Source organism: Poecilia latipinna, unplaced genomic scaffold, assembly GCF_001443285.1.
Source record: "Poecilia latipinna isolate Pla-1442-1.1 unplaced genomic scaffold, P_latipinna-1.0 Scaffold432, whole genome shotgun sequence".
NCBI classification, from domain to species: Eukaryota; Metazoa; Chordata; class Actinopteri; order Cyprinodontiformes; family Poeciliidae; genus Poecilia; species Poecilia latipinna.
In genome coordinates this window covers 251428-274672 of record NW_015113048.1, presented here as the reverse complement: position 1 = coordinate 274672, position 23245 = coordinate 251428, and the positions used below count along the sequence as shown (strand labels likewise).

Genomic DNA, 23245 nt, shown 5'->3' with positions numbered 1-23245 from the left:
TGCTTCAGAGATTATTTGGAAAGAAAAAAAAAAGATAATCATGTGGCTTACTAAAAACAAAGGAAATGAAACATTTCCTGCAAAGTTGCACATTTATTTTTGCTTAGATGTACCTTTTAGATTTGCGGCAGCTATAAATTAGACATGTTAAAAGGACACTTTAATGTCTTTTTTTTAAAAGATGAAATCAAATAAAATCTTATGCGTTTAAAATGACAGCAAAAGTTCTTTACTCATCACTCATGTCTGTAAAACTTACTGTGCAGCAGCTGGCAGCAGAGCGTATAACTGTAAAAGCTCTTCATTTCCTCCACAGTAATGGAGACAAAGCCCTCCTTTCCGCCGCCTTCCTTCAAATCCTCGCTCTCCACCTTCTCCCTCACCGTCTCCATCTCCTCAGGTGGAGGGACGGACGGACGTCGCCGAGCTTTTATTCTGCTCTCCTCATCCCGTTTGCAAGCTCTCGCTTTCTGCTGCGCACCTGTCAAGACGCCCAGTGTGATCACGTCACTCCTGTTTTCTGCCACCCCACCCTTCGGCGACAACGTGTCCTTTCAACCCGCGGTGTGTTTGAGCAGCGCCAGTTTGCTGCAGGTAAATGGAAATACCATCAGGAACAGTTTGCTAGGGATTATTACGGAGGTTTAATTGAGATCTGTTTTGCTATGAGCTACGCAATTGTGGTGGCCCTCCGTTAATTTGACGGGAAAGCTTTATTACAAACAAGTGATATATGTCGAGGAGTTTTTTATGTTAATTTTGATAAACAGATCTCAGCAAAACTTAAACTGGACGTTCCTTCACAACCCTCTAAAGGCCTGTTGCAAATTCAGGTTTTCTTTCCATTAAACTTTCCACTAACATGCTTCAATATGCTAGGACTAGCCAGAGTTTTTCTCTGCACAAAGTGCTCCATCAGTCACTCACACATCTGCACACAACTGCACAGAAGGTTTTTAAATCACCAATATCCCAGTCATGGCATTGAAATAGGAACTTATCGCTAAGCTAAGCTAAACTAAGCTTGGTGCTTTTACTCAACGTTACAATATATGTGTTTGAGCTCAACGCTTTGGCATCTTATCTCAGGTATATTCATCATCAGAGAAGTTAAAAGTCTTGTAGGGAGCCTCATCGGCAGCATAACAGCCATGTTACACATTACAAAACAGTAGTGAATGGAAAACAAGGGACAAATTTGATAAAACTGCATATTTAAATGCTTCTAGAAGAAAAATAACCCTTGAAATTGATATCCCAAACCATTGATGGCATAATAGTCCAACCAGGAGCCTGGCTCTCCGCAAATATTTGAGCTGACTCTTAAAATCGCATTACAAAAACTCACAAATTCATTGAAGAGTTTTCCAAATTTCTTTACTTTTTCACCCTTTTTTGGCCGAACAGCTTCATGCAGCACATAAATCATCTACAAACTCATTTGCTACACCTAATCAGAGCTTTTTTCCAACCCTGTTCAGACAAAGCGTGCCTGCTCAGTCGCCAGCCCACGCAGACAGAAAATGCAACACTCACCTTGCGTGTTTGTCTGTGTGGATTTATGAGCCTTTGTCATTTCTGCAGTCTGACGGACGCGGCAGAGCCAGGCGCACATGGCGAAGGTAAAAGGTCGACTTCACCTGCCAGCCAGCTGACTTGCGAACGCACGTCTACGCCGGCGAAATACCGACTGGTGGGGTGAGGTCTCCAATTAGCCCCTCGCAGAGGTCATATCAGCTAATCAGTAACAAGGCTCAAACCAAAAGTCCACTAGTGCCCCTCCTGGTCTGCCGAGCGGAAAGAGTCGGCCCTGATCTCCGTTTTGATAAAGACGCGGACACGTTGGTGCCGCAGAACCAGCGGGAGTTAAACACCGGGATTGTTCTTATACGTTTAAAAAAATACAAGTGAAACACAACAGGGGAGTCCCGTATCTCCCCTGCTGTTAGGAAATCCTGTTCTGTCTCGCCACTTCATTTAAAAAAAAAACAAAAAAAAACTCAGCTACAGGAAACTGATAAAGTTTCAAGAAGAATGGATAAAAAGTGGAGATTTTCAGATGTAAAAGCCCCACAGTTACTTAGCGCGATGGACACTAACCTCTTCTCCGGGTCGGTGTGTGTCGGGTCAGGAGGCTGATCGACACACACACGTCATGCAGCAGCTGGAATAACTCTTGGCTCTCTTGAATCAACTCCAAAAGAGACATTTTTTGAACCATACCATATTTTTTAAATAAATATAACAAAGTAAACTCAGTTCCTGCTGCTTTACATGTCCCTTTTCCCTCAGTTTAGCAGCGGTATATGTGTCTAGTGAGTGTGTGGTTATTTATCTCACTTCATGAGTTTATCTCAGGAAAAGCAGGGTGGAGGGTGGGCAGGGACAAGAATCCCCCCAACAGCTAATTATACCATCGGAGCATGTGTGTGTACGTGTCTCTAGGCTACAAAAAAAAAAAAAATTCAAAATGGACACAAATCCTGCACGTTACGGCATTTACATTCACACCCCAGTTGCTCAGATACCCCTAAATAAAATCCATTGCAAGCAATTTCTTACAGAAGTCGACCAATTAGGACATTTTAGAAAGTCAAACCTAATATGTAAAATCTAAAACCCATACTAGAAAACAAATTCAACAACTTGAACTGCTTTCAAATGTTGTTGTTTTTGGGGGTTTATTTTTTAGATTTTTAATAAATCAGAATTAAATTAATCTTTTATAATGGAAAAAAAAACTACAAAAATTCCCATTTTAATAAATGTTTAATTAATTTAATTTTGTCTGCACAATTAGGTGTACTCATCTATCCACTGCAAGAGATCAAAAAAAAAAAAAAAGGGTACGACATAGCTTTAAAAGTAATAAAATCGTTGAAAACGTCATTAAAACCCAGTTTTTCTGTGAAGAATGTCATGTCATGGAGTAACATACAATATTCTTTTTAAATACTGATCAATAACCAGATTATTTGAGGCCACTGCATTTATCATTTCATAAAGAAAGGGTAATATTTTGCTTTCCGAAATCATGTGGCAGTTTTACACTTCTCAATAAAAACTTAAATGAGTTTGATTCCCTCTCAGGACAGCTGCTGTCAGAGCTAGAGCTGGCATTATTACTTTGTGATCTTAAAACGACACAAAAGTGCATCAGAGACGACCTTCATTCTTAGGAGCTTCGTGAAATAAGTGAATAATAAAAATATGTGGGGGAAAAAAAACATGCAATCATCTTCTCTCCTGTGATGCAGCAGAGTTTCGAAATGCCGCCTAACGTGTTTAAAGCCTTGACAGCTTTACGCGATTCTGTCAGCTGCAGCAGATCTAATCATTCCCAACAATCTGAAGCTCATTTTTTAAATATTGCGTTTTCCGACGCTGCCAAGCTCAAACAGGGGGAGCTCCTGTGGCCCCCCGGCACTTCCAGGCACTGCTTGGAAGTTACGGCTACTAAATGAATGAAATAAGAAATTACACTGGTGCCATCTGCAAAAGGTCTCCACCTCCTTTGGACGATTGCATTATCTCTGCCTTACCTAATTTTATCATCACACAATCGCAATGACATTCCCACTTTGCGACTTCAAAGGTAACAGGAAAAGTCTGCTCATGCACTTTTCATTATCTGGTATCCTGCACAATTTGATTTATTAATGAGTGAAGCAGAACAGTCGGGAGTTAAGTTGTAACAAAAAGTTGAATTGTTCCAACTTTTTTCCCCCCCGCCGTGTTGAGATTGTTCTTGAACGCAGCGTTCTCAAGTTCTCAAGACAGCCAGGAATTGATTTATCGCGTAACAGCATGTGGATATATTCCTATGTGTTTCTGTCTCGCCCAAATATTAGTAGCACTCTTGTTTCTCATCTGACAAAGCAAAAGAGTTTTATTAGTCACAGAGAGAAAACAATTTGGGAAGCGTAGAGGAAAAAAAAAAGGAAAATTATTAAGGGAAAGTCTCTGTTGAAGTCGTTTATTGCAAGTGGGTTGATGTAAAGTCACATATTTTGGCCAATCAAGCCACTCGAGCAGCTATGATACGAAAATAAATCATTTCATTAGGAAGAGAGGCCGAGGAAGACGTTTTTAACGATTCAACACATGCAACTATCTGCCACTTTAAATGACTTTAATATACTTCCATAATTAGGTATTTGAGCAAAGAGAATAATTCAATAAACTTTGGAAAAAGCTGTGACATATTAAATTGTATAAAAAGTGAAACACTGATTATTTTCCATCCATTTTTTTTTTACATTTTGCTGAAGCTGTTTGAATCATCTGCCAATAGGCAAATTTTCCAAAGAAAAGTCTGTCTACTATTTAGTCACACTATAAAAAAAAGTGCCACAATTTCCTCCACTGCATTTGTTTTTCTATAGGAAAGCACTTTATGAATTCAGACAGTTTTTCTGCCAGCTTGGTATCACCACATCTTGTGACTTAAAGGTTTGCTGTATTATTCTTCTAGTGTGTGAAAACGCTAAAAGCAAGTTAAGTGAGAGAAACCAATATAATGAGACAAACGTTTTCACGGTCAGACAAGATAAAGGTTAGGCATTTTTGGCTCCAATGGAAAGAATTAATGTTCGGGAGAGTTAAACTGAGGGATGTGAAGTGTAAGAATGACGTAGCAATTGTCATGCAAGGTGGTGGCAGCATCGTACTGAGGGGTTGTTGCATTGCCAGAGTTGCTGTTGCAAAATAACACACAAAATAGTTAAAAAATAAACCCAAAACTGTGCGTCAATTTCCAGAAATTTGCAGAATTTTGTTTTAGAATGACAAATCTTAAAAGAAAGAAGAAAAAGAAAAAGTCTGGCACATACTAAGTGTTGGCTACTGAGATTTAAGATTTATTTTTAAATACAGAAATAAAATGTGCAATACAACTAGGAATGAACTGTATTGCACTTAAAATAAACTTACTGGTTGAGGAAATTTTACCGCCACCTTTTTATGTTTATTTTATTTTATTTTTTGTGTGATTTTACGGGCTTTTATTGCATACATGATTCCGAAATGTCTCAAACCAGATTTGAGGCAAGGAGTGAAAATGCGTACAAAATCTGAAGACGCAAAGAGGAAAAACATGACAGAAAGCAGAGGCTCTTCTTACCGCCGACTGTTGAGAATACCTCCACCGCCTCGTCCACCTCGTCCACCTCGTCCACCACCGACGCCTTTTGACCCATATTAACTGGACTAAAAACAACAACAGCAAAAAAAAAAAAAAAAAAAAGCTCTCAGCAGACTTCTCTTCACATGCAAGTCACAGCCTGTAGCAACGCAATGAACAAACGCAACAAATTTATATTTATCAAACTGCACAGAGCTAAAGTTCAGACGTGCGAGCGCCCTGCAAGGAGTACGGCTCAGGTGAAACTCCTCAGAAGGAATAACGAGAAGAGAAACAGACGGATGCTTATTTTGGTCAGCTGAATGGAGAGCGGGAGGGGAAGAGGAGAGGAAGGAAGGGACACTGAAGGCAGTTCTGCAATCGCATAACACATAATGACCTCCATGATTCTGCTCTTGCGCCCGCTTTAACAACATTACAGCTGCTAATGTGATGATCCTTTTCGATGTAGCTGAGGTTAGCTTTGCACTGTGTGATCACCTCAGGGTTTCGTTTAAAACAAAACTCAACTAAGAAAGTCGCCTATTTCTACTAAATTTGACTCTCGTTTCTCATCATTTCTGTGAAAATTCCAAATATTGCTCAGTTCAGGTTTTTCCCACTTTGAAAGTCTGGTGTTTTATCTCATGGATCCCCACCTGATTGATTCTGGTAAGAACAATCAACACAAATTCGTCCAATTCCCAGTCCAATTATCCCCACAGAGGGCCCTTTCATTGCTTTGACAATACAGCAGCGTGCTCGCAGTCATATGGACTAGGATCTTGTGACGTGGTTATATGCCAGTCTAAATACAGACCAAGGCAAGCGAGCTCCATGTGCAGCACAATGTGATGCTTCTGTTCGTCAAGTTGTTTTTTTTTTTCAGATGTGGCCAAAGAAAGGGGGGAGTCCAGAGGATACGGAAACAGCGGAATCAGCAGATTTTAAGTGGGCGTAATTTCCAGAAAAAAAAAAAAAGGGAACAAACTCACTTTTGGTTTCAGTTTGGCACCGAGACGAATGTTTATCCAGAGACATTTTGGGTTCTGTCTCAGCGCGGCAGCTTCATGACCAGATGCAAGGAGAAAACGCACAACATTTGTGAAAAGCAAGAATAAAATTGACATGAAGGATACTGCGTGCAAGTTATTGGCAAATGAGTTAATCTAATCAATCATTTTCACAGAATGATGTACAGAAGTGAAAAGTTGAGGGATGTTAAAAAGTTGAGTGGAAGAAAAAAAACACACAACATGGACAGTAGCACCGTTCATGGATTTTTAAAACAGAAACAATTCGACTGGTTCTAGGAAGAAGTGAAGAGTAGATTACATTTTAAAAAGAGAGCCAAGCTTTTTCTTGTAGAGTGAGAACTGAACGTTGCTAAAAAAAAAAAAAAAAATACAATGCTAAAAATATTACGCTGTGTAATTTATCTAATTGTGGAGTCAGTTTTCTGAATTATTGGTGATATACGTTTGATGCACTTCTAATTTGCTTGTATGCATTTGTTTGTGTGTTTACCTGAATATAACACCCTGAATGTAAGGCTGCATGAAATGCAGATTTAAGCCAATAGGGGGCCATTGATTTATCTTCCATATTTATGACTTACATATAAAGTAATTAAGCTCTCCAAAAGAGATATTCCTGTATGCAACAAAACAATAATTTTTTTGCTGTTATGTAAAGCAACAAATAAAACTGTGTGTTTTTAGAGAACTAGATTTTTAAATGGTGAAAGCTTTCCTTAACACTTACCTGCTTGCGTCTGCCTCCGCCTCCTCAAGTAGTTGGATCCAGCTGCATCTTCTTAATTGTGTTAGCTTAGTTCAGTTCCTGCTTTGTGTCTTTTTAGGTTTTGAATCAGTTTATAATAGTTGTTAATAACTCATTTCTAGCTTTGCTATGCGAGATTACAGTGAGCGCAGCTAGAAATATGCAGGACCGTTTTTGAATCGTTCTCAGCTGCGGAAAATGTTTTCTGTCATTTACACCGTAAAACCTGCAGATGTCACTAGAGAGCCACAACCAGAAACTATTAGCTTGATTTTATCACATTTCTGAGAATAAAAAATTGTCACACTTACATTCTTAAAGATAAAAATACAATTTTCCCATAGGATAAAAAAACAGAGTTGTTTTATAGTATTAGAGTTGAAATATGAGGATTGAGTCCGGGAATATATATTTTTTTCAATGTCTTTTTCCATGCTTAACTAAAGCAAAATCAATGAACATAATTTCCCAGACTGTATAACAACCCTGTGGATAATTTCTGAAAAGTAGCTGCCCCAAATTTCACTGTATTTTCACAACCTGCATAAGTTTTCATAGAAAATGTTTTAGGAAAGATTGACAGGCATTAAGACGAATATAACAGAGGCAATCAGCTTCAAACATGTAAGATGAAGTGCAAATATGAATTCAATACTTTACATTTTTAGTATGTGGTTCTTAGCAAAATCCCCTAAACTTTGAGCCTGGACTCATATTTCCAGAGTGGGGCGCTCAACTCAGTTCAGGCTCTTAAATGCAAAAATTTGTACATTATTATTTTCCTTCCTAAAAATTAAATACTTCATGTGTTAATTTCTGTGGATGCTATCTACTCGATTTTGAGCTAGTTAAATCCACCCTCCATGTATTTAACGGCACGTATAATAACCCAGTCAGATGTTGCATCCCTGCCTTGCCTGACAGCCATATTGAACATCCCTATATATAAAAGCGTGTCAAGTTTGTAATAAGAACCCAAGATTTGGTCGGAAATGTTGGAATTGTGCTTCAAAATAAAATAGAATTTACAAAATAAAATGTTTCAACTTCCAATTTGAACTCAGAACATTAGTATTCAGCTTTGATGTGGCATTCCTGTTTAGTATATGGAAAATTTGACTTATATCTATGGGGAAAACCTTTAGAACCCGAAATGTTTTAAGGTCTACTGCTTCCCTCTTCAAACCTTCCCGAATTAGGCTTTTATTTTGTAAGCTTCAACCGGAACATACGGTATTTTATTACGTGCACATTGACGCGGACACCCCAAATCGCCTTACGGTTGTTTAGACTTAAACGCTTTTCTCATGTCTGTAGGTGATTGAGTGTAAGAGACTTAAAAACGGGAATCGGCATTCAATTATCGTTGTGATCAATTGGTTGCAGCTCAGCTTGTTCCTTTGAATTTTGAGGAAGACACGTCGACCCCCGGTGAGTTTGCCTCTCCCTTAAAAAAAGATGAGCTTCTCTTCAACTTTGATGCGCTACTAGCGGATGTCCTCGTGCTCGCGCCGTTGGCGTCTCACAAATATAGATTTAAACCGGATTGTGTACATTAAACTGAACAAACTCTCAGAAAACATGGTTTTATTAGCCCTTTCTCAACGACTTTCTGAATTATGTTGGTAAATTTAGGGAATTACCAAGAAGCAAAACTTCACAGCCTCGGCTAGGCTCGTCCCGTTATGCGGACTACACCCACTAGCATGAAAATGTCAGATTTCAACGGCTCCCTTCTAAAGAATGTATATTTACACGGATAGAAATTGACGTGCTGTAGTTAGAAACTCAAAAAGAAGATGCTGTTTGTTTCTCTCAAACATTGAAAGTATTGTTGGCGTCTGTCTGATGCTAGTGTGTTTTACGAGCGGAGCAACAGTTGTCTCGCCGCTGTTTGATGAAGTTGTGGTTACATTTCAGTTTAAACGGAAGCCAAATCGGCGGGTAAATAGGTGAGCTAGCTGATTAAACGAGACATGTTGGCCTTCAAACGCCCCAGTTGTAAAAAAAAATCCGCACTGTTTCAATCAATCGGATTAAATTTTAATTTTTAATAAGTTAGACACTTTTATGGTAAAATTATAACATTAAGCTGCCCAAAATAAAGTGCAAGTCCAAGAAGTATCTAAAAGGGAAATGTCTTAACTCGTACCATCTAAGTTTCTTCAAATACTTGTAGGCGGTGATGCTGTCTGGTAGCAGTCAGTCTTGCAACCAATTGGAAGAAACCTCTGACTGAAGACTGTTGCTGTACTCGACTATCCTGGCATGCTAGCAGCTCAATATCTGGGCAGCAGAGACTGTATTCCGCAGTAACATGTCCTGGGTGACGCCATCAGTTGTTGGCAAGCACTGCTAATCCACCTCATTTTCTTTTGCCTCTTTAAATCTCAGTCTGGCCGAGCGCTTAGGAAGCTGGGATAGCTCATCTAAAACCAAGGAGCAATGACTTTATACGACAACGTAGAAGGAAATGGAAATGGTTTGAGGATGCAAATAAGACTGGGGAGGAAAACGCCTGCCTTCAACTTACAGGCACAGCTACAGTTTGATTAAATCAAAGCATGTTCTTGTGTTTAAATTGCTTATTCTATGAACAAATCCAAGTCCCATTGAGAATATGTGCTAAAGCTGCTCTTTATATAATCTATTTTATGAAGAAGGAAAGACAGAAATGTCAGTAAATGTGCAAAGACACGCCCCAAAAGACTTTCAGCTGTATTAAATTGGGGACAGAATATAAATGCATACAAGTTTTAATGATTTTTAGTTTGTTTGTTTTTTTGACACAGAATTTATCATATAAATGACTGTATTCCCCCCTTAAATAAGTACATAATGGCTTAGCTGCAATTCAGTTCCCTTCTGACTATTTCCATTTCCACTTATGTATCTTTAAGCGAACATGGTGGCATTCACCGCACAAGCACCTCTTTGTTTTGTGTTGTCATCGAAAGAGATGGGGAAAGTATTTGTTTTCATCCTTTTCCCTCCTGACTTCACATAAAGTTCCTCTTGTTTTATTTGCAACTTTCAATACTTCTATCAAGACTTGGCTGGGAGATTCTGGACTCTGGTGTGAAAATTGAATGTATTAACTGTCCCTGAACTCATCCATTGCCAAATGACTTGTTTTTTTGTTTGTTTGCTTTGTTTTTTTTAAAAATGTTCTTTAAATTTTAGGTCTCACTTCCGTCCGCTGACGGATTTATCCTCTCAGCTGTTGGGCGAAAGGTGGAGAGGAAGCAAACATGCCTAAACCGGTAAGATGGAGTAATTTATGCGTCATTCCTGCATGCGTTAGTTGTGCAAATAGTCTCCCTGTTGTGTTCAAAACCTATTTACTTAAAGATAAACGCGAAGAGTCGTGGAAGTGGTACATTCGCCGTCCTGCTTCCTTCCACTCCTCATGCACTTCTTCCAAGTAAACAACAGCCATACTGTCTTGCAGAGTGCCAAGCCCACTGGGCCTGCAGCAGCAACACTGCACCCATTGTTGTTGAAAAGGGTAAAAAGAGAATGCCTCAGTCCAAGGATGTGAACAGCGCCAAAACAAAACCAATTTGATGCAGTCTTGTCATGGGTGTCTGCTTTCCACAGTCGAGCCTCTTTATCCAAATTAGACTTGGCGATCCTTGTTCTCACACTCCTTTGGCGCTGATCAACCTGGCTATTTTAAACGAGTTATTCCACATTTGTCTCGTTCTGGCTAAGTTTTTCTTCTGCTCGCGAGCAAAGTTGCTTCTTACAGTTTTGTAACTCAACCTTTTAACTCAAATTTATACTTTTTTTTTTATTTTTAAATTCTTTACAGCAGAGGACAACACTCTATCATTAAAAGAGGCTTCATCTGTATTTTGGAAAAATAAAAATATGACTTGTAATTAGGAAGCTGCAAAATACAAACTGGCTGAATTTGAAGCGCGCTGTAAGTGAGGCGCCTCCCTGCTCTTGGATGGTAGGAGGTGGCTTGGGCTTCAGGGAGATTTAAAGAGGAACAGCCGAGCACTGATTTCCTCCCTCACTTCCTCTTCTCATCGTTCAGTAAACAACCTGCTGCTCTGCTAGGATCAATGCCTGGTCATAGAGAGAAATCTGGTGGCTTTGTATAGCTACCAGCTATCTCTGGATTTTCTAAAGTGCCTCTCATGTCTGGATGTGAAACTAATTGTTTACGAATGCACCAATCAATCAGATTGATTTGAATCGGGCAATTTTTCCGCATGAAATCAGTTGTTGGGTTTTTTTTTTTTAATTGAATACATCAGGAGTACAGGTTGGCGCTTTTTTTTTTTTAGCTTAATAAAAATCAGATATGTACGAGGGAACGTTATTTGATACAAAAATCTTGTAATTCCCCTTTTAAACATCCTCTATCAAACACATTGCCGCTCTTCTTTATGCAGTGTAGTCTGTGGAAGAACGAGAGGGGAAAAAAGGGAAGTGGCTGGTCAGACTTAACCAAAAGTAAGAAATTCATATCGAAGTAAAGTTTGAGTTTTTGAGTGACAGAAGTTTAAAATTTAAAAAAACTTCACCACAAACCTGTGAACCTTCAGAAGCAAAGCTCACATTTCCATATCAGTGTTTTAGATTAACCCAGTTAATCAAACAGAACGGACATTTGTATTGTAGCTAGACTAGGTTGGGGAGGGTCGTAATGAAAGCGTATTTTTATGTTCTGGTTCATGCATTTGATCAAAAAGCAGGAGAAATAAAAACAGATTTCAGTCTTTAACACGAGAACCACCAGATTGATTGATTCCAATATATGGGTGATTGATTGGTCCATCTCTAGTCTTTGGTTTCTGCTTTAAACAAATATTTGAGTTCATTTGTATTAACATTTTACTCCCTCAGCTTGGAAACCGTTTGGTAAAGAAGACTTTCTGATTTCTTACTTGAGGCTATTTGCTGAAGTGTGTGTGTGTGTGTGTGTGTGTGTGTGTGTGTGAGAGAGAGAGAGGGGGGGGGGGCTGTGTACTTTTTGGGGCCCAGTTTAAGTCAACATCCTGGTTCTGTGGAAGTAAAAGTGCAGCTCGCAGACAGATCACCAGGCAACCAAGCGGCTGTCGAGGAAGGCCGAGCTTCACAACGTAAAGATCCCGTCCAGGTTTTCAGAACGTATCTGTAAACTGACAACCCTGCTCTCTAATGAACAGTTTTCGGCCTTTCTGGCCTCCCCTCCCCGTGTGGGAGGATTCCCTCGGTGTGCTGGGAGGTTAATCAGAGGGACAGACAGTTGCTCTGAGCCTGGCAGCTCAGATTAGCAGCTCTGTACTGGCTGCAGTCGGCGTGGGTTTGCTTTAAGACCGCTCTCGGCAAAGCCTCTGTAAACAGCTTACGGTGACTAAACAGCTGCATGTTTAACAATGGCCAAATCACAGTGAGAACTGAGCTCTGCCGCTGAAATGGAGAGCGAGAATCTCATAAATTGACCGCACACCGGTAATGATGCTGCACAAATCTTTAAAGAAGGCTAAAGTTGAGTAAGATTAGCACCGCGGAAGAGGATGTGGAGAAAATGTTTTTTGTTTTTTTAAAAAGGCAAAAGAAGTAAATAAAGCTGGTTGAAAGTTCTTTGACTGGCTGAGGATTTACCCATCAGGGTGAAGCCACTTAATGCTTTTGTCACGTTTTTCCTGTTGTCTGTGTGACTGAGGTGGTCATCTGCTGTTCCTAACCAGTGTGCCGGTCTCTTTCCATGTGTTGTCTACTTTTACTGCGTGTGCTTTATCGGTAGAGACGCCTCAACGGGCCCAATCAGTGACCAGCTGGTTGGAAACTCAAAGATCTCATCTATTTCCGATCAGACTGTGCATCACGTTCAGGAACTCCCATGTCGCACTAACTGCAACTTTGTTTGGTGTGGAACAAGCTAACAGACAATTGATGATAGTCTAATTTCACACAAATAATAACTTTAATTGTATTATATCTCTAACAAATGGACTTGCAAAAGTCAGTTCTCGAAGACATCGCAGTTGTTGCTTTGTTTGATTAGCGGCGTCAAAGCCCCAGCATGTTGCTGCCGCTCATCTCCTCCCCCTCTGTCTGCAAGCGAAGGGATTAACTGACTGTCTGCTCCAGACGAGATTCCTCTTCCTCAGCATATTGGTTTCCAATATTTTGGCAGCGTCCCACTCCATGCTTCACCGCAAACGCGGCGCACAAACACCAGAGTGTCACAACTTAAAAACAGAGATGAGTGCGTGTTCAGTTCTGACTCCTGTCTCAGGCATGCTCCAGCTTTTCACATGTACTCAGTGGGAGTCACGAGGTTTAAGTTCAGCGTTTTCTCAGGTTTCCTGGGTTATTCATACTTGGGACGACGCTGAGAGAAACCACGAGAGAGGAATGATGGCAGAAAAATTGATTAAAATTAGAGCAGAGGAATCCAAAACAATCATTCCTGATGTTTTGTGTATAATTGCTAAGCAGAAAAAGGAGAAAATCGTCTCCTCAGCTTTTTTTTTTTTTTTTTGGTTCTTAAGTTCTCTTACTGTAATTTCATCACGGTTTCCCCAGATCTCCTCTCGTACTTCCTGTTGCGCTCTGCCTCGTTCACAATGTCATTTCGTTTTCTTGCGCTTGGCGTTTGCACCCTGCCCTACTTGCTTGTCACCATCCGCCCTGCTAAGTGCCTTCCCGCTTCTCATCATGTGCTGCAAACCGCCACTGAGCTCATGTGCTGTGCTGCTGCGTGCACGTAGGTGTGAGAGGAAGGATGTGAGATGCCTCTGAGGTCAGCCCTCCTCGCTCTTTGTCATCAGCTGCTGCTCGGCCTGCTGCCAGTGCAGCTTAGGGAGCCACAGCCAATGGCTGTCTTTTAGCGTCTGCTCCACCCAGCAGAGGCCTGTAAGCAGCAGGCTTGAAGAATTGGTCTTTCTCACAATGCTGTGCTTGGTCTGTATGATGGAAGCGACTTAATATGTTTGTACTGCCGTGGTATGCCAATAGACCCCAGACAGCCGCTACAACCCTTCAACTGCCCTCGACACTTTCATCCCACAACATGAATGCGTGACGGCTAAAATATAAATTTTCTGCTGCATATTCCATTAAAGTTCCTTTACAATTCCAGCAGTGCAGGAATTGATATATATATATATTTTTTTTGTCATTTGATATGTTGTATTCCACATATATTTTGAGGATCTTTGAGGAGTTTGCTTTACTTTGGTAAAGGAAAGTTTTTCGCTTTGAAATTCAGGACTAAACTATGGATGACACAAGAGAGATTCACCAAAACACAAAAAACACTCTAGATTGGATATTTGTGACGCTGTTGGATTGATAAGAGCAGATCTATTAAATAAATGGGTTCACACAAAAAGTTGTACTATTTCTACTTTTGGAGCTCAAGGAGATCAGCAAATGCAGTGATGAGTTAATAGAAAGTCCATTATTGCATAATTTTCATTTAGTCAATGAAGCCTTTGGCATTATAGTAGGACTAGAGATGCAGCAGTCGGATGGCCAAAGATCTGAATCAGCCAATTTTCTCATGACTGAGTCTTCTGTGTCAATGCTAGATCAAGTACAGGAAATAGTTTTTTTTGTTTTTTTTAATGAATTGAGAGCTCCTCCTGTTTTTGGTCACTTCGCTGTATTCACTTTATCAGCCAGGAAAATCCTGGTAGTTGTACCTATGTCTGTCTGATAGTATAATCAAAGTAAATGACAGTTTTTATGTTTTTGTGCAGATCAATGTCCGTGTGACCACCATGGATGCAGAGCTGGAGTTTGCCATCCAGCCCAGCACCACAGGAAAACAGCTTTTTGACCAGGTGAGTCTCACTAAAGTAGATAAACATGTCACCATGTCTGCACTTATCATGAGGAGGATTTTAAAAACTTTGCCGTGGAAGGTTTGACATGCGCAGTTTTTCCTTATTTTCCATTCCAGGTGGTGAAAACAGTAGGTCTGCGGGAGGTTTGGTTCTTCGGTCTGCAGTATGTGGACAGTAAAGGTTACGTCACCTGGCTAAAACTGAATAAAAAGGTCAGTTTTTGGGGGGATAATTTCTACTTTAGCAATCTGCAAAAGGTATTTCTGCATGTGTTTGAATTAAAATGTCAAGTAATTTTGTCCAACTTGCTTAGTTGGTACAAACTGACAGTGATAGATCACAATGTTGGTTATATTTCCCAGGTGACCCAGCAAGATGTGAAAAAAGAAAACCCTCTGCAGTTCAAGTTCAGGGCCAAGTTCTTCCCAGAGGACGTTTCTGAGGAACTGATCCAAGAGATCACACAGAGACTCTTCTTCTTGCAGGTAAAAACGCTCATTTAAAACAATTTTTTATTATTATTATTTTTTGTAAAGAAAAGTAAACCTTTGCATAATTCCACTCGTACTTAAAATAAAAATCTGGACACAGGATCTCTAATGTGCGATTTTTTTTTTTTTTTTTTTGTTTGTTTGTTTTTCCATTTTCATTTCTTTTTCAGGTCAAAGAGGCCATTTTGAACGACGAGAACTACTGTCCTCCAGAGACGGCCGTGTTGCTGGCTTCATATGCTGTCCAGGCCAAGTATGGAGACTACAACAAAGACGTCCACAAGGCTGGATACCTGACCCATGACAGACTGCTGCCTCAGAGGTATGTGAACGCTCACAACAATAGACCCTGCTTTCGACTAGACAACACAAAGGTGTGCGGAAATGTGAAGTGGAAGGACAAGAATACATTTGTTTTTCAAAGTTTTTTTTTTTTTTTTAAATCCAGAAATGTGTTGTTTGCATTTGAATTCAGAGCATTGTTGCTCAAAATAAAATAAAGATATCTTTATTTTAACTGTCATGTGATAAAAACTAAAAAAAAAAAAGTCCAGACTGTTTTGTAACGCCTGACGTCTGGAGGTCAGCCCTCCAGAGAGTGACCCCTTTTGTTGTGAAAGGAAAATCAACTGTTTTTCATTCCCTGTTGGAGTGCTTGTATTATTTCCTCCAGAGGAAGCAATTTTAGGCTATTTGACATTCCTTCAGGTGAACGTCACCGTCTGTGTGTTTCCCCCAGAGTTCTGGAGCAGCACAAGCTGACGAAGGAGCAATGGGAGGACAGGATACAGACCTGGCATGAGGAGCACAAAGGAATGCTCAGGTAGCTGTTCAGGTGTTTCTATCATTATGTGCTTAGATTTGTCATTTAATGTTAGAATATCACTGGATTAAATGTGACAAAACGCCATATAATTTCGCCAGGTTTGATTTAACTTTCTTCTCCAATTTGTATTTGATAAAACAGTCAAATATATTCTCCTTTACAAGAAAATGCTTTGTTCTAATAGTTGTAATAGTTTTAAAATATTTTCTCTTATTTTTTTTTTTGTTTTTTTTTTTAGAGAAGATTCAATGATGGAGTACCTAAAAATTGCCCAAGACCTGGAAATGTACGGAGTGAATTATTTTGAGATCAAAAACAAGAAGGGCACACAGCTGTGGCTGGGCGTGGACGCTCTGGGTCTCAACATCTATGAACACGAGGACAAGTAAGGGATTCACAAGCCTACAACTTAAACACACATCTAGTATCACAGTTTGAATTTCATTAAAATATTTTTACAGGTTTTGGGATTAAAGATGTGTCCTTTTTAGGGATTACAGTTTGGAAATGCAAAGATGTTTTCAGTTTGTATTCTGTATTTAAAGCCTGGTCCCAATGAATATCTGTAGCAAATCCATTGGGAATTTATTTACTCGTACTATAAGAATTAAAAAAAAAAAAAAAGATTTTTAAGCTATAAAGCTGTAATTTTGCAGAGGCTCCATCAGCTGGAAGCTCATATCCTAATGTCTCAGTCGTAACAGTTGGTGGGGGTTTGTCAATGTGTGTCGTCATAACGATATCTATGGTGTAACCTTAAGCCTGAAGGTGCAGAGTTACAGATATTGTTAGAAGGTGGAAGGAGGGGAAAACTCCCATCTTTTTATTGTTCCAGGGGATTTCCTGTTCTGATGAATCGGATTTATTTTTCACACTTTGGAAACGGAAAATGGATTTCTGATCTTATGGGATGTCCTCTTGATAGCAATCTGCGTTATCAAAGATTACAGCTTTCTTTCCTTATCAAAGAAACATGAGAAGTAAACGAGAAAGCAAGCATCCCAATGCAGCAAGCAGCCTGTAATTCCTGATTGTCTGAACCACTTTTAATGCTAAATCCACCCATGGTGGGTGTTGGTGTAATTCTTTGTATGAAAACTCAAAATTAAATTCTGCCGTTTCCTCTCTTTCAGATTGACGCCAAAGATCGGCTTCCCCTGGAGTGAGATCAGAAACATCTCCTTTAATGACAAGAAGTTTGTGATCAAGCCTATTGACAAAAAAGCACCTGTGAGTAAACGTTCGTCAGAGAGCCTGAGGCGTCAACCAATGCAAGTTCTTTAAAAAAAAAAAAAGAAAACGTATACTTTTTACTCTCAATATTTCCAGGACTTTGTCTTTTACGCCCCGCGACTGCGCATCAACAAGCGTATTTTGGCGTTGTGTATGGGTAACCACGAGTTGTACATGAGGAGAAGAAAGCCTGACACCATTGAAGTGCAGCAGATGAAGGCCCAGGCCCGGGAGGAAAAGCACCACAAGCAGATGGAAAGGTAGGAGCACTGTCAGTAACACGCTTTAGAAAACACTGAACAGACTGAAAAAAATGACCTCCAAGAGACTAAATACCCAACAAAATGCGTTTAATGTTCCCATCAAGAAAAAAAAAATAAAAACATTTTAAAAAAAATTAACTTGAAATTGATTATATGAAGAATTTTAAACCCAGAGTGAAACTTTTACCATCATCAAAGATGGACTGCAGCTGTGTGTCAACTAGAGTTCTAGTCCCTAACGCCCCGCGTTTCTTCATGTGTTCAAATCATTTGACGAAGCCCTGTGCCTCCCTACAGAAACAGTCACTTGGCGTATTGATTATGAATGTTCTCAGGGCCCAGTTGGAGAATGAAAAGAAGAAGCGAGAGCTTGCCGAGAAGGAGAAGGACAGAATAGAGCGAGAGAAGGAAGAGCTCATGGAGAGGCTGCGGCAGATCGAAGAGCAGACCATGAAGGCTCAGAGAGGTACCCCTACTCTTCTGTTCCCTCCGTCCATCATGTCTGCTGCGACTGCACCGTCGGTTTAAATCAACTTGGACCCGTGTCTGTGCCCTCCGCTAGAGCTTGAAGAACAGACTCGCCGGGCCATGGAGTTGGAGCAGGAAAGACAGAAGGCGCGAGAGGAGGCCGAGAAGCTGGAGAGGGAGAGACAAGCAGCTGAAGAGGCCAAGGCGGAGCTGGCCAAGCAGGCGGCAGACCAGCAGAAGACCCAAGAGCAACTGGTCTGTTTTTGGCTTTTGGCACGTTTGAAACTCATCTAGTGTTTGCGCTCGGTGTCTGTAACACGGCCGGTCTTTTTTTTTTTTTTTTTTTGTCCCAGGCCGCCGAGCTGGCCGAGTTCACAGCGAAGATTGCTCTCCTAGAGGATGCCAAGAGGAAGAAGGAGGATGAGGCCACCGAGTGGCAGCACAAGGTACTGCAGTCATCATTACTTTTAAAGATTGTAAAAACTGAATGTGTGTGTCAGGAGTATTTAAGACATATGATTCTGTATCACTCCTTTTTTTTTTTTTTTTTTTTTTTTTTCCAAGTGTGATGTTCGCTCAGGGTGTTGATTCCATATTTCAAAGTCAGTTTTAACTCTTGAGAAGCAGTGACAGAAACGGACATCCGCCAACTGTACAACATAATAAAAAACTAAACCAAAACAAAGTAGAGCCCACAACATGAAGGTTTATTTAACACCAATTGAGGAAGAAAAGGAGTCCAAAGATTACTAAATGGCTCACCTTAAATGATGTCACCTGACATCGTTGAACTTGCCTCCAAGGCTGTGTCAGTCTTTATCATGGCAGACGTTGTTTTCAGACGACAGGTTTGCTTGTAATATGCGAGTCTAACTCGTACTTTGGCTCATATTTCTTCATTAGCGAATGTTAGGATAACCAATTTGAAGCGGTTTAGTCGTCGTCTCTCTACCTGCTTTAGTAATCGCCGGTCAGTTCTTAACCAGAGTGTTTTTACTGATTCAAGTAAAAGGAGGGATAAAATTTTGTTTTTCTTCTGATTAAAACGAACCGAAAACCAAACCGCCACATTAAAACTAAGGTATGTAACTTACCTTTATTTTTGTGTACTGTTACACCCCTAATATCCTTCACTTTTTTTCCCCCCCACTTGTTGGTTTGTGCATCTAAACATTAATTATTCTGTCCACCCATCAGTTAGATGATCCGTTCATGGATTTAACTTTTTATTCATTCTTTTATCTACCCATCAGTTTGTCCGTCCGTTTTATTCTTTTTTGTGCGTGTTTGTCTTTTTCTGCGTCTGTCCGAATGTTCACCCATTTATTTCTGTTATCCGTCCGTTGTGTCTCTCTTTCCATCCATCAGTTTGCCCACTTATCCATGTGGGGAAAAAATCTGAAAATTTGACTTCCAAGGGCTTTTTAACCAACTTAATCTTAACCTATCTCTGTATTTTATCATCTTTTTAGCCTTTTCTTAACACTTCCTTGCGACATTTGACGAGCTTTATCCCACATAGACACTGTGACTTTAATAATGCGGATATGCAAGGTTAGCATGTATGTTTGTGACGGCGCCAAGCCCAGCTCCAAAAGCCTGGTGATTCTCCGTCTTAACGTCCGTATAATCCTCTCTCTCTGTTCGCCTGCAGGCTCTGTCTGCTCAGGAAGACCTGGAGAAGACCAAGGAGGAGCTGAAGAGCGCCGTGACGCCGGCGCCCGCTCACCCAGGCGGCGACGCCGAGCACGAGCACGACGAGCAGGACGAGAACCACGCCGAGGCCAGCGCCGAGCTGTCCAACGAGGGCGTCTGCCAGCTGGACCTCCGCAGCGAAGAGGCTCGCGTCACCGAGGCGCAGAAGAACGAGCGGGTCAAGAAGCAGCTGCAGGTGAGAAGCGCTGATGAAAGGGTTCAGAGGTCGTTTCCAAGGAAGGAAGGAAGGTGGCGTCTGGCTTCGTGAGCCAAACGTTTTTCTGAAACCACTTTCAACGTTTGGTCTGGAGCACATTTCAGTTAAGCTGCTACAATCTAACCAGAAAAAAAACAAAAACTGCTTATTTAAGGTTCATTAAACAAAGACATTTACATCCCACGAAAGCAAATAACAACAAGACTATATTATTTTCTAACAGCAGTTTTGTAACAAAGAAGAAACACGGGCCAAGCAATGGCAAATAAGGGTAAGAGAAAGGCACACTTGTCTGTCCGTTCGTCTTCATCCTCCTGCCCTCAGCAGGAGCTGTGCTGGCTTAGACTGTAGCCCGGCTTCAATCAGACACTCGACTCATTCGCCCCCCAAAAAATCTGTTTCCTCTTCCATCTTTATTCACATACAGCTGAATCCAGATATCTGCATGCACTGCATACAGAAACAATCCACGTCTCGGTCGTTTTTTTGCTCGACCTTAATGTTTCTAAACGTTTTAATAAATTTATTTCATGCAGTGTGTGTAAACATCTGGATTTAGCAGCATTTAAAAAATAAAATTAAAAAAAATTCAAATACAAGCTTGGCTGCTGCATAGGCCAGGACTCGTACTAAAGCTATACAACCAAAACAAATTACAATCGTCTCCAAAGAACCTTATAAACCTGGACAAAATGAACCAAACAAAAATTCTTAGGAATCGGATATGCAGAGAAATAGTCAAGTTTTTAAGCTTAGACCAGCTCAGACATTGAGTGAAACTTGGGATATTTTATTAATGTTGACAGAAAGTGATGATAGGAAAGTTGAGCGAAGGAATGCTCTCATAATGACTGCTCACAGTATGAAGGGGGCAAAAAAAAAAAAAAGCATTTTGAACCTCCAGCTTTGATCAGATCACCCCCTCTGCCTCTGTCCTGTTCACGTTTGTCTCCATTTGTCCTCCCTCCCGTTTGCCTCGTCAACCTCGGCTTCCTCTGTCTCTCCCGTCCAGACTTTGAGCTCGGAGCTGGCCGACGCCCGAGACGAGACCAAGAAGACGCAGAACGACGTGCTGCACGCCGAGAACGTCAAGCAGGGCCGAGACAAGTACAAAACACTGCGACAAATCCGGCAGGGCAACACCAAGCAGCGCATCGACGAGTTCGAGTCCATGTGAAAGCGGAGCCGCCTCTTTTACCCTCCGCCTGCCCAGGCCGTCTGGTTAAATCGCTCGTCGGACATTGCCAAAGCTTCCTAAGAGAGAGCCGCTCTGAACTAGATATTCATCGCCAGAGCCAGTCATCATTAATCCTAAAATGTTTTGGGAAAGAGTAACTGTAAAACCAAAAGCTAGGTTTTATTTTGTACTGAATCAACCTGGCCATAGAAAGCTATTTTTAATTTTTTGTTTTTCTTGTTTTCCTTGACCCATGTATGCAAAGCTTTAGTCGGATCCCCTTCGTTTTCTGCTTTTGTTTCTCGCTTGTTTTATCGATGATGTGGGGATAAACCAGGTCATATCAGCGTTTGGAGAGCTTCTGTTACATCATGTGAAAAACATATCAAATATTAGAGCTGAGGTTACTTCACTATGTCCTTTCAATTCAAACTGATTTAATATTTAGAGGTTTATGTGGAAGAAACGGAGCTGCAGTTTTTTTGGTTTTTTTATGGCAGGCTGATCAAAAACCGCCAGTATTTTTTGAGATTTTAAAAGAAATCTTTTCTGTGAATTAGAAACGAACAAAGAGCCTCTGTCAAGCAGCGAGTTCGGACAATTGAATGTAGCAAAGATTACAAAGGGAAAATGTTTTATATATATATATATATATATATATATATATATTCATAGCAGTAACTAATCAGCTTGTGCCACTCAGCCGTTGCCCTCAAGTATAAAAGTATTATTAAAGATAAGCTAAATGGTTCGGTTGTAGTGATGCCGTGTGTGTTTTGGAGCTTTCCAGTCGAGTCCCCAGTGTTTCATTCCCAGTCACCGTCGATGGTTTTCTCTGCCTACCAGCTCACAAAGGAACCAAGGGAGTTCGAAGGACATGTGGGCGGATCGGTTCGGTGGTTTTTAAGGACATGGAAGCTGAAGCCTCGGCACCTCTCTGACTGGAGAGCTTATGAAAACATCAGTCCCAAGGCGGGACGCATCTCTACCTCAGTAATTAAAGCAGTGGTGACTGAAAGTCAAATACTTGGGATGCGTCCTCCCCTCCCTGCCTTTATGTAAAAGAAACAAACTCGTAATGTTTTTTTTGTTGTTTTGTTTTTGTTTTGTTTTTTTTTGTTGTTAAAATTACAAAGTTCCTTCCCCTAAAATCTATTAATTCAGATTTAACACAATAGTGAAATATAGTTTCCAATAATAGTTTTATTTTTGCTATACCTGACAGCTGGTGTTGGTTCACAGTTTTTAGGCCTGCTTTTTGTGTTCAACTTCTGCATCTTCTGCCGTGGTTTTTGCCACAGCAGGTGCAAAGAAATGATCTGGTGCTTCCAGCGCCTGGAGATTTAAAAAAAAAAACAGAAACTGGAAAACCAGCAGCCAGGCGTCGTTTCAACTGCCGGCTCCACCGAAGGAGGGAAACGCTTGCCATCATGTCTGCCCGTGCTCTCAAAATCTCCGTGTCTGAGCCGTGAAATCTTCAGTTTGACACAAAGAAGCTGACGGTGTTGGCTCTGGCATCAGCTGTCACTTTTTGATATGATTTTTTTTTTTTTTGTTCCCCGTCTTTTATTTCTGATGTTTTAGTTTGTATTGTTTAAGTTAGAGGGCACAGGTGGATCATGATCCATTTCTTTGGCTCACAAATAAAAGTTTTACATTTTAAACTTGTTTTGCTGTATGTATTCTTTAAAACACAAATGCCACATTTCTCCCCCGTCCTTCAATAACAACTTAGAGGAGACATGTCCTGAAAAATCCACTTTTAGTCCTTGAAATTATTTTTTGTGTGTATTCCAAGTGTCTAGGAGAGAAAAAAAAATCTCCTGGTGCTGTTGCATCTTTAAGTTCTGATGCTGCCAATATTCCTTTTTTCCTGTTTTTGATGCCAAAACAGAAATATAGACAAAAAACTTTAAAATCGGTGCATTTCTGGAGTAAAAATAGATTGATCAACATATTTAAGCAGCATATAGCCTTAATTTTGACTGATTATGATTAACTTTGTGCATTTTAACCTAAAAATCCTATTAAATACCAAATTAAGCATGAACAGCTACTTTATTTACAGACCAAGATCTGAACCCGCATCTCTTACACCTGAGGTTTGATCCCATAACCTGCAGACCACATGATCTTCTACACTGTAGAAATTTCTCGTGGCGCATTTGTCTTTTCTAC

At 40.4% G+C, this 23245-nt stretch overlaps 2 protein-coding genes and 1 long non-coding RNA gene across 8 annotated transcripts in view; 1 reads left to right on the top strand and 2 right to left on the bottom strand.

Moving 5' to 3' along the window:
* mcf2la (mcf.2 cell line derived transforming sequence-like a) overlaps positions 1-5213 on the bottom strand; it is a 41396-nt gene extending 36183 nt beyond the window's left edge. For 3 of the 5 annotated variants that reach the window (XM_015038183.1, XM_015038187.1, XM_015038188.1), the window contains exon 1: positions 260-407. In XM_015038183.1, coding sequence (XP_014893669.1) covers positions 260-392 — 133 coding nt within the window. In that variant the 5' untranslated portion in view covers positions 393-407. Of the gene's footprint in view, positions 1-259; positions 408-1536; positions 1631-5122 lie in introns of those variants that run through there. The other 2 variants (XM_015038186.1, XM_015038185.1) reach the window with 2 other exon arrangements.
* A 2932-nt stretch (positions 5214-8145) lies between these two features.
* Positions 8146-22735, top strand: LOC106950973 (radixin-like). Of its 2 annotated transcripts, XM_015038181.1 has the most exons (15): positions 8146-8335; positions 10088-10167; positions 14611-14694; positions 14814-14909; positions 15060-15182; positions 15359-15510; positions 15928-16011; positions 16253-16399; positions 17148-17244; positions 17344-17507; positions 17846-17976; positions 18073-18233; positions 18332-18424; positions 19633-19869; positions 20903-22735. In XM_015038181.1, the coding sequence occupies exons 2-15, from the start codon at positions 10156-10158 to the stop codon at positions 21065-21067; spliced, it is 1746 nt and encodes a 581-aa protein (XP_014893667.1). In that variant the 5' UTR covers positions 8146-8335; positions 10088-10155; the 3' UTR covers positions 21068-22735. The 2 variants fall into 2 exon arrangements, with proteins under 2 accessions (XP_014893667.1, XP_014893668.1); XM_015038182.1 differs by lacking the exons at positions 8146-8335; positions 10088-10167; positions 14814-14909; positions 15060-15182; positions 15359-15510 and having other exon boundaries at positions 14636-14694.
* Positions 12804-13918, bottom strand: LOC106950975 (uncharacterized). Its single transcript, XR_001425721.1, has 2 exons — positions 13408-13918; positions 12804-13238 (listed from the first exon to the last, which is right to left on the bottom strand). It is a non-coding gene; the product is annotated as an uncharacterized LOC106950975 (long non-coding RNA).
* Positions 22736-23245: the final 510 nt, after the last annotated feature.

Coding starts and splice junctions, on each gene's coding strand:
- LOC106950973 (XM_015038181.1), top strand. Junction 15,183..15,358: donor AGAGACTCTTCTTCTTGCAG/GTAAAAACGCTC, acceptor TTTCTTTTTCAG/GTCAAAGAGGCCATTTTGAA. Junction 18,234..18,331: donor AGAAGACCCAAGAGCAACTG/GTCTGTTTTTGG, acceptor TTTTTGTCCCAG/GCCGCCGAGCTGGCCGAGTT.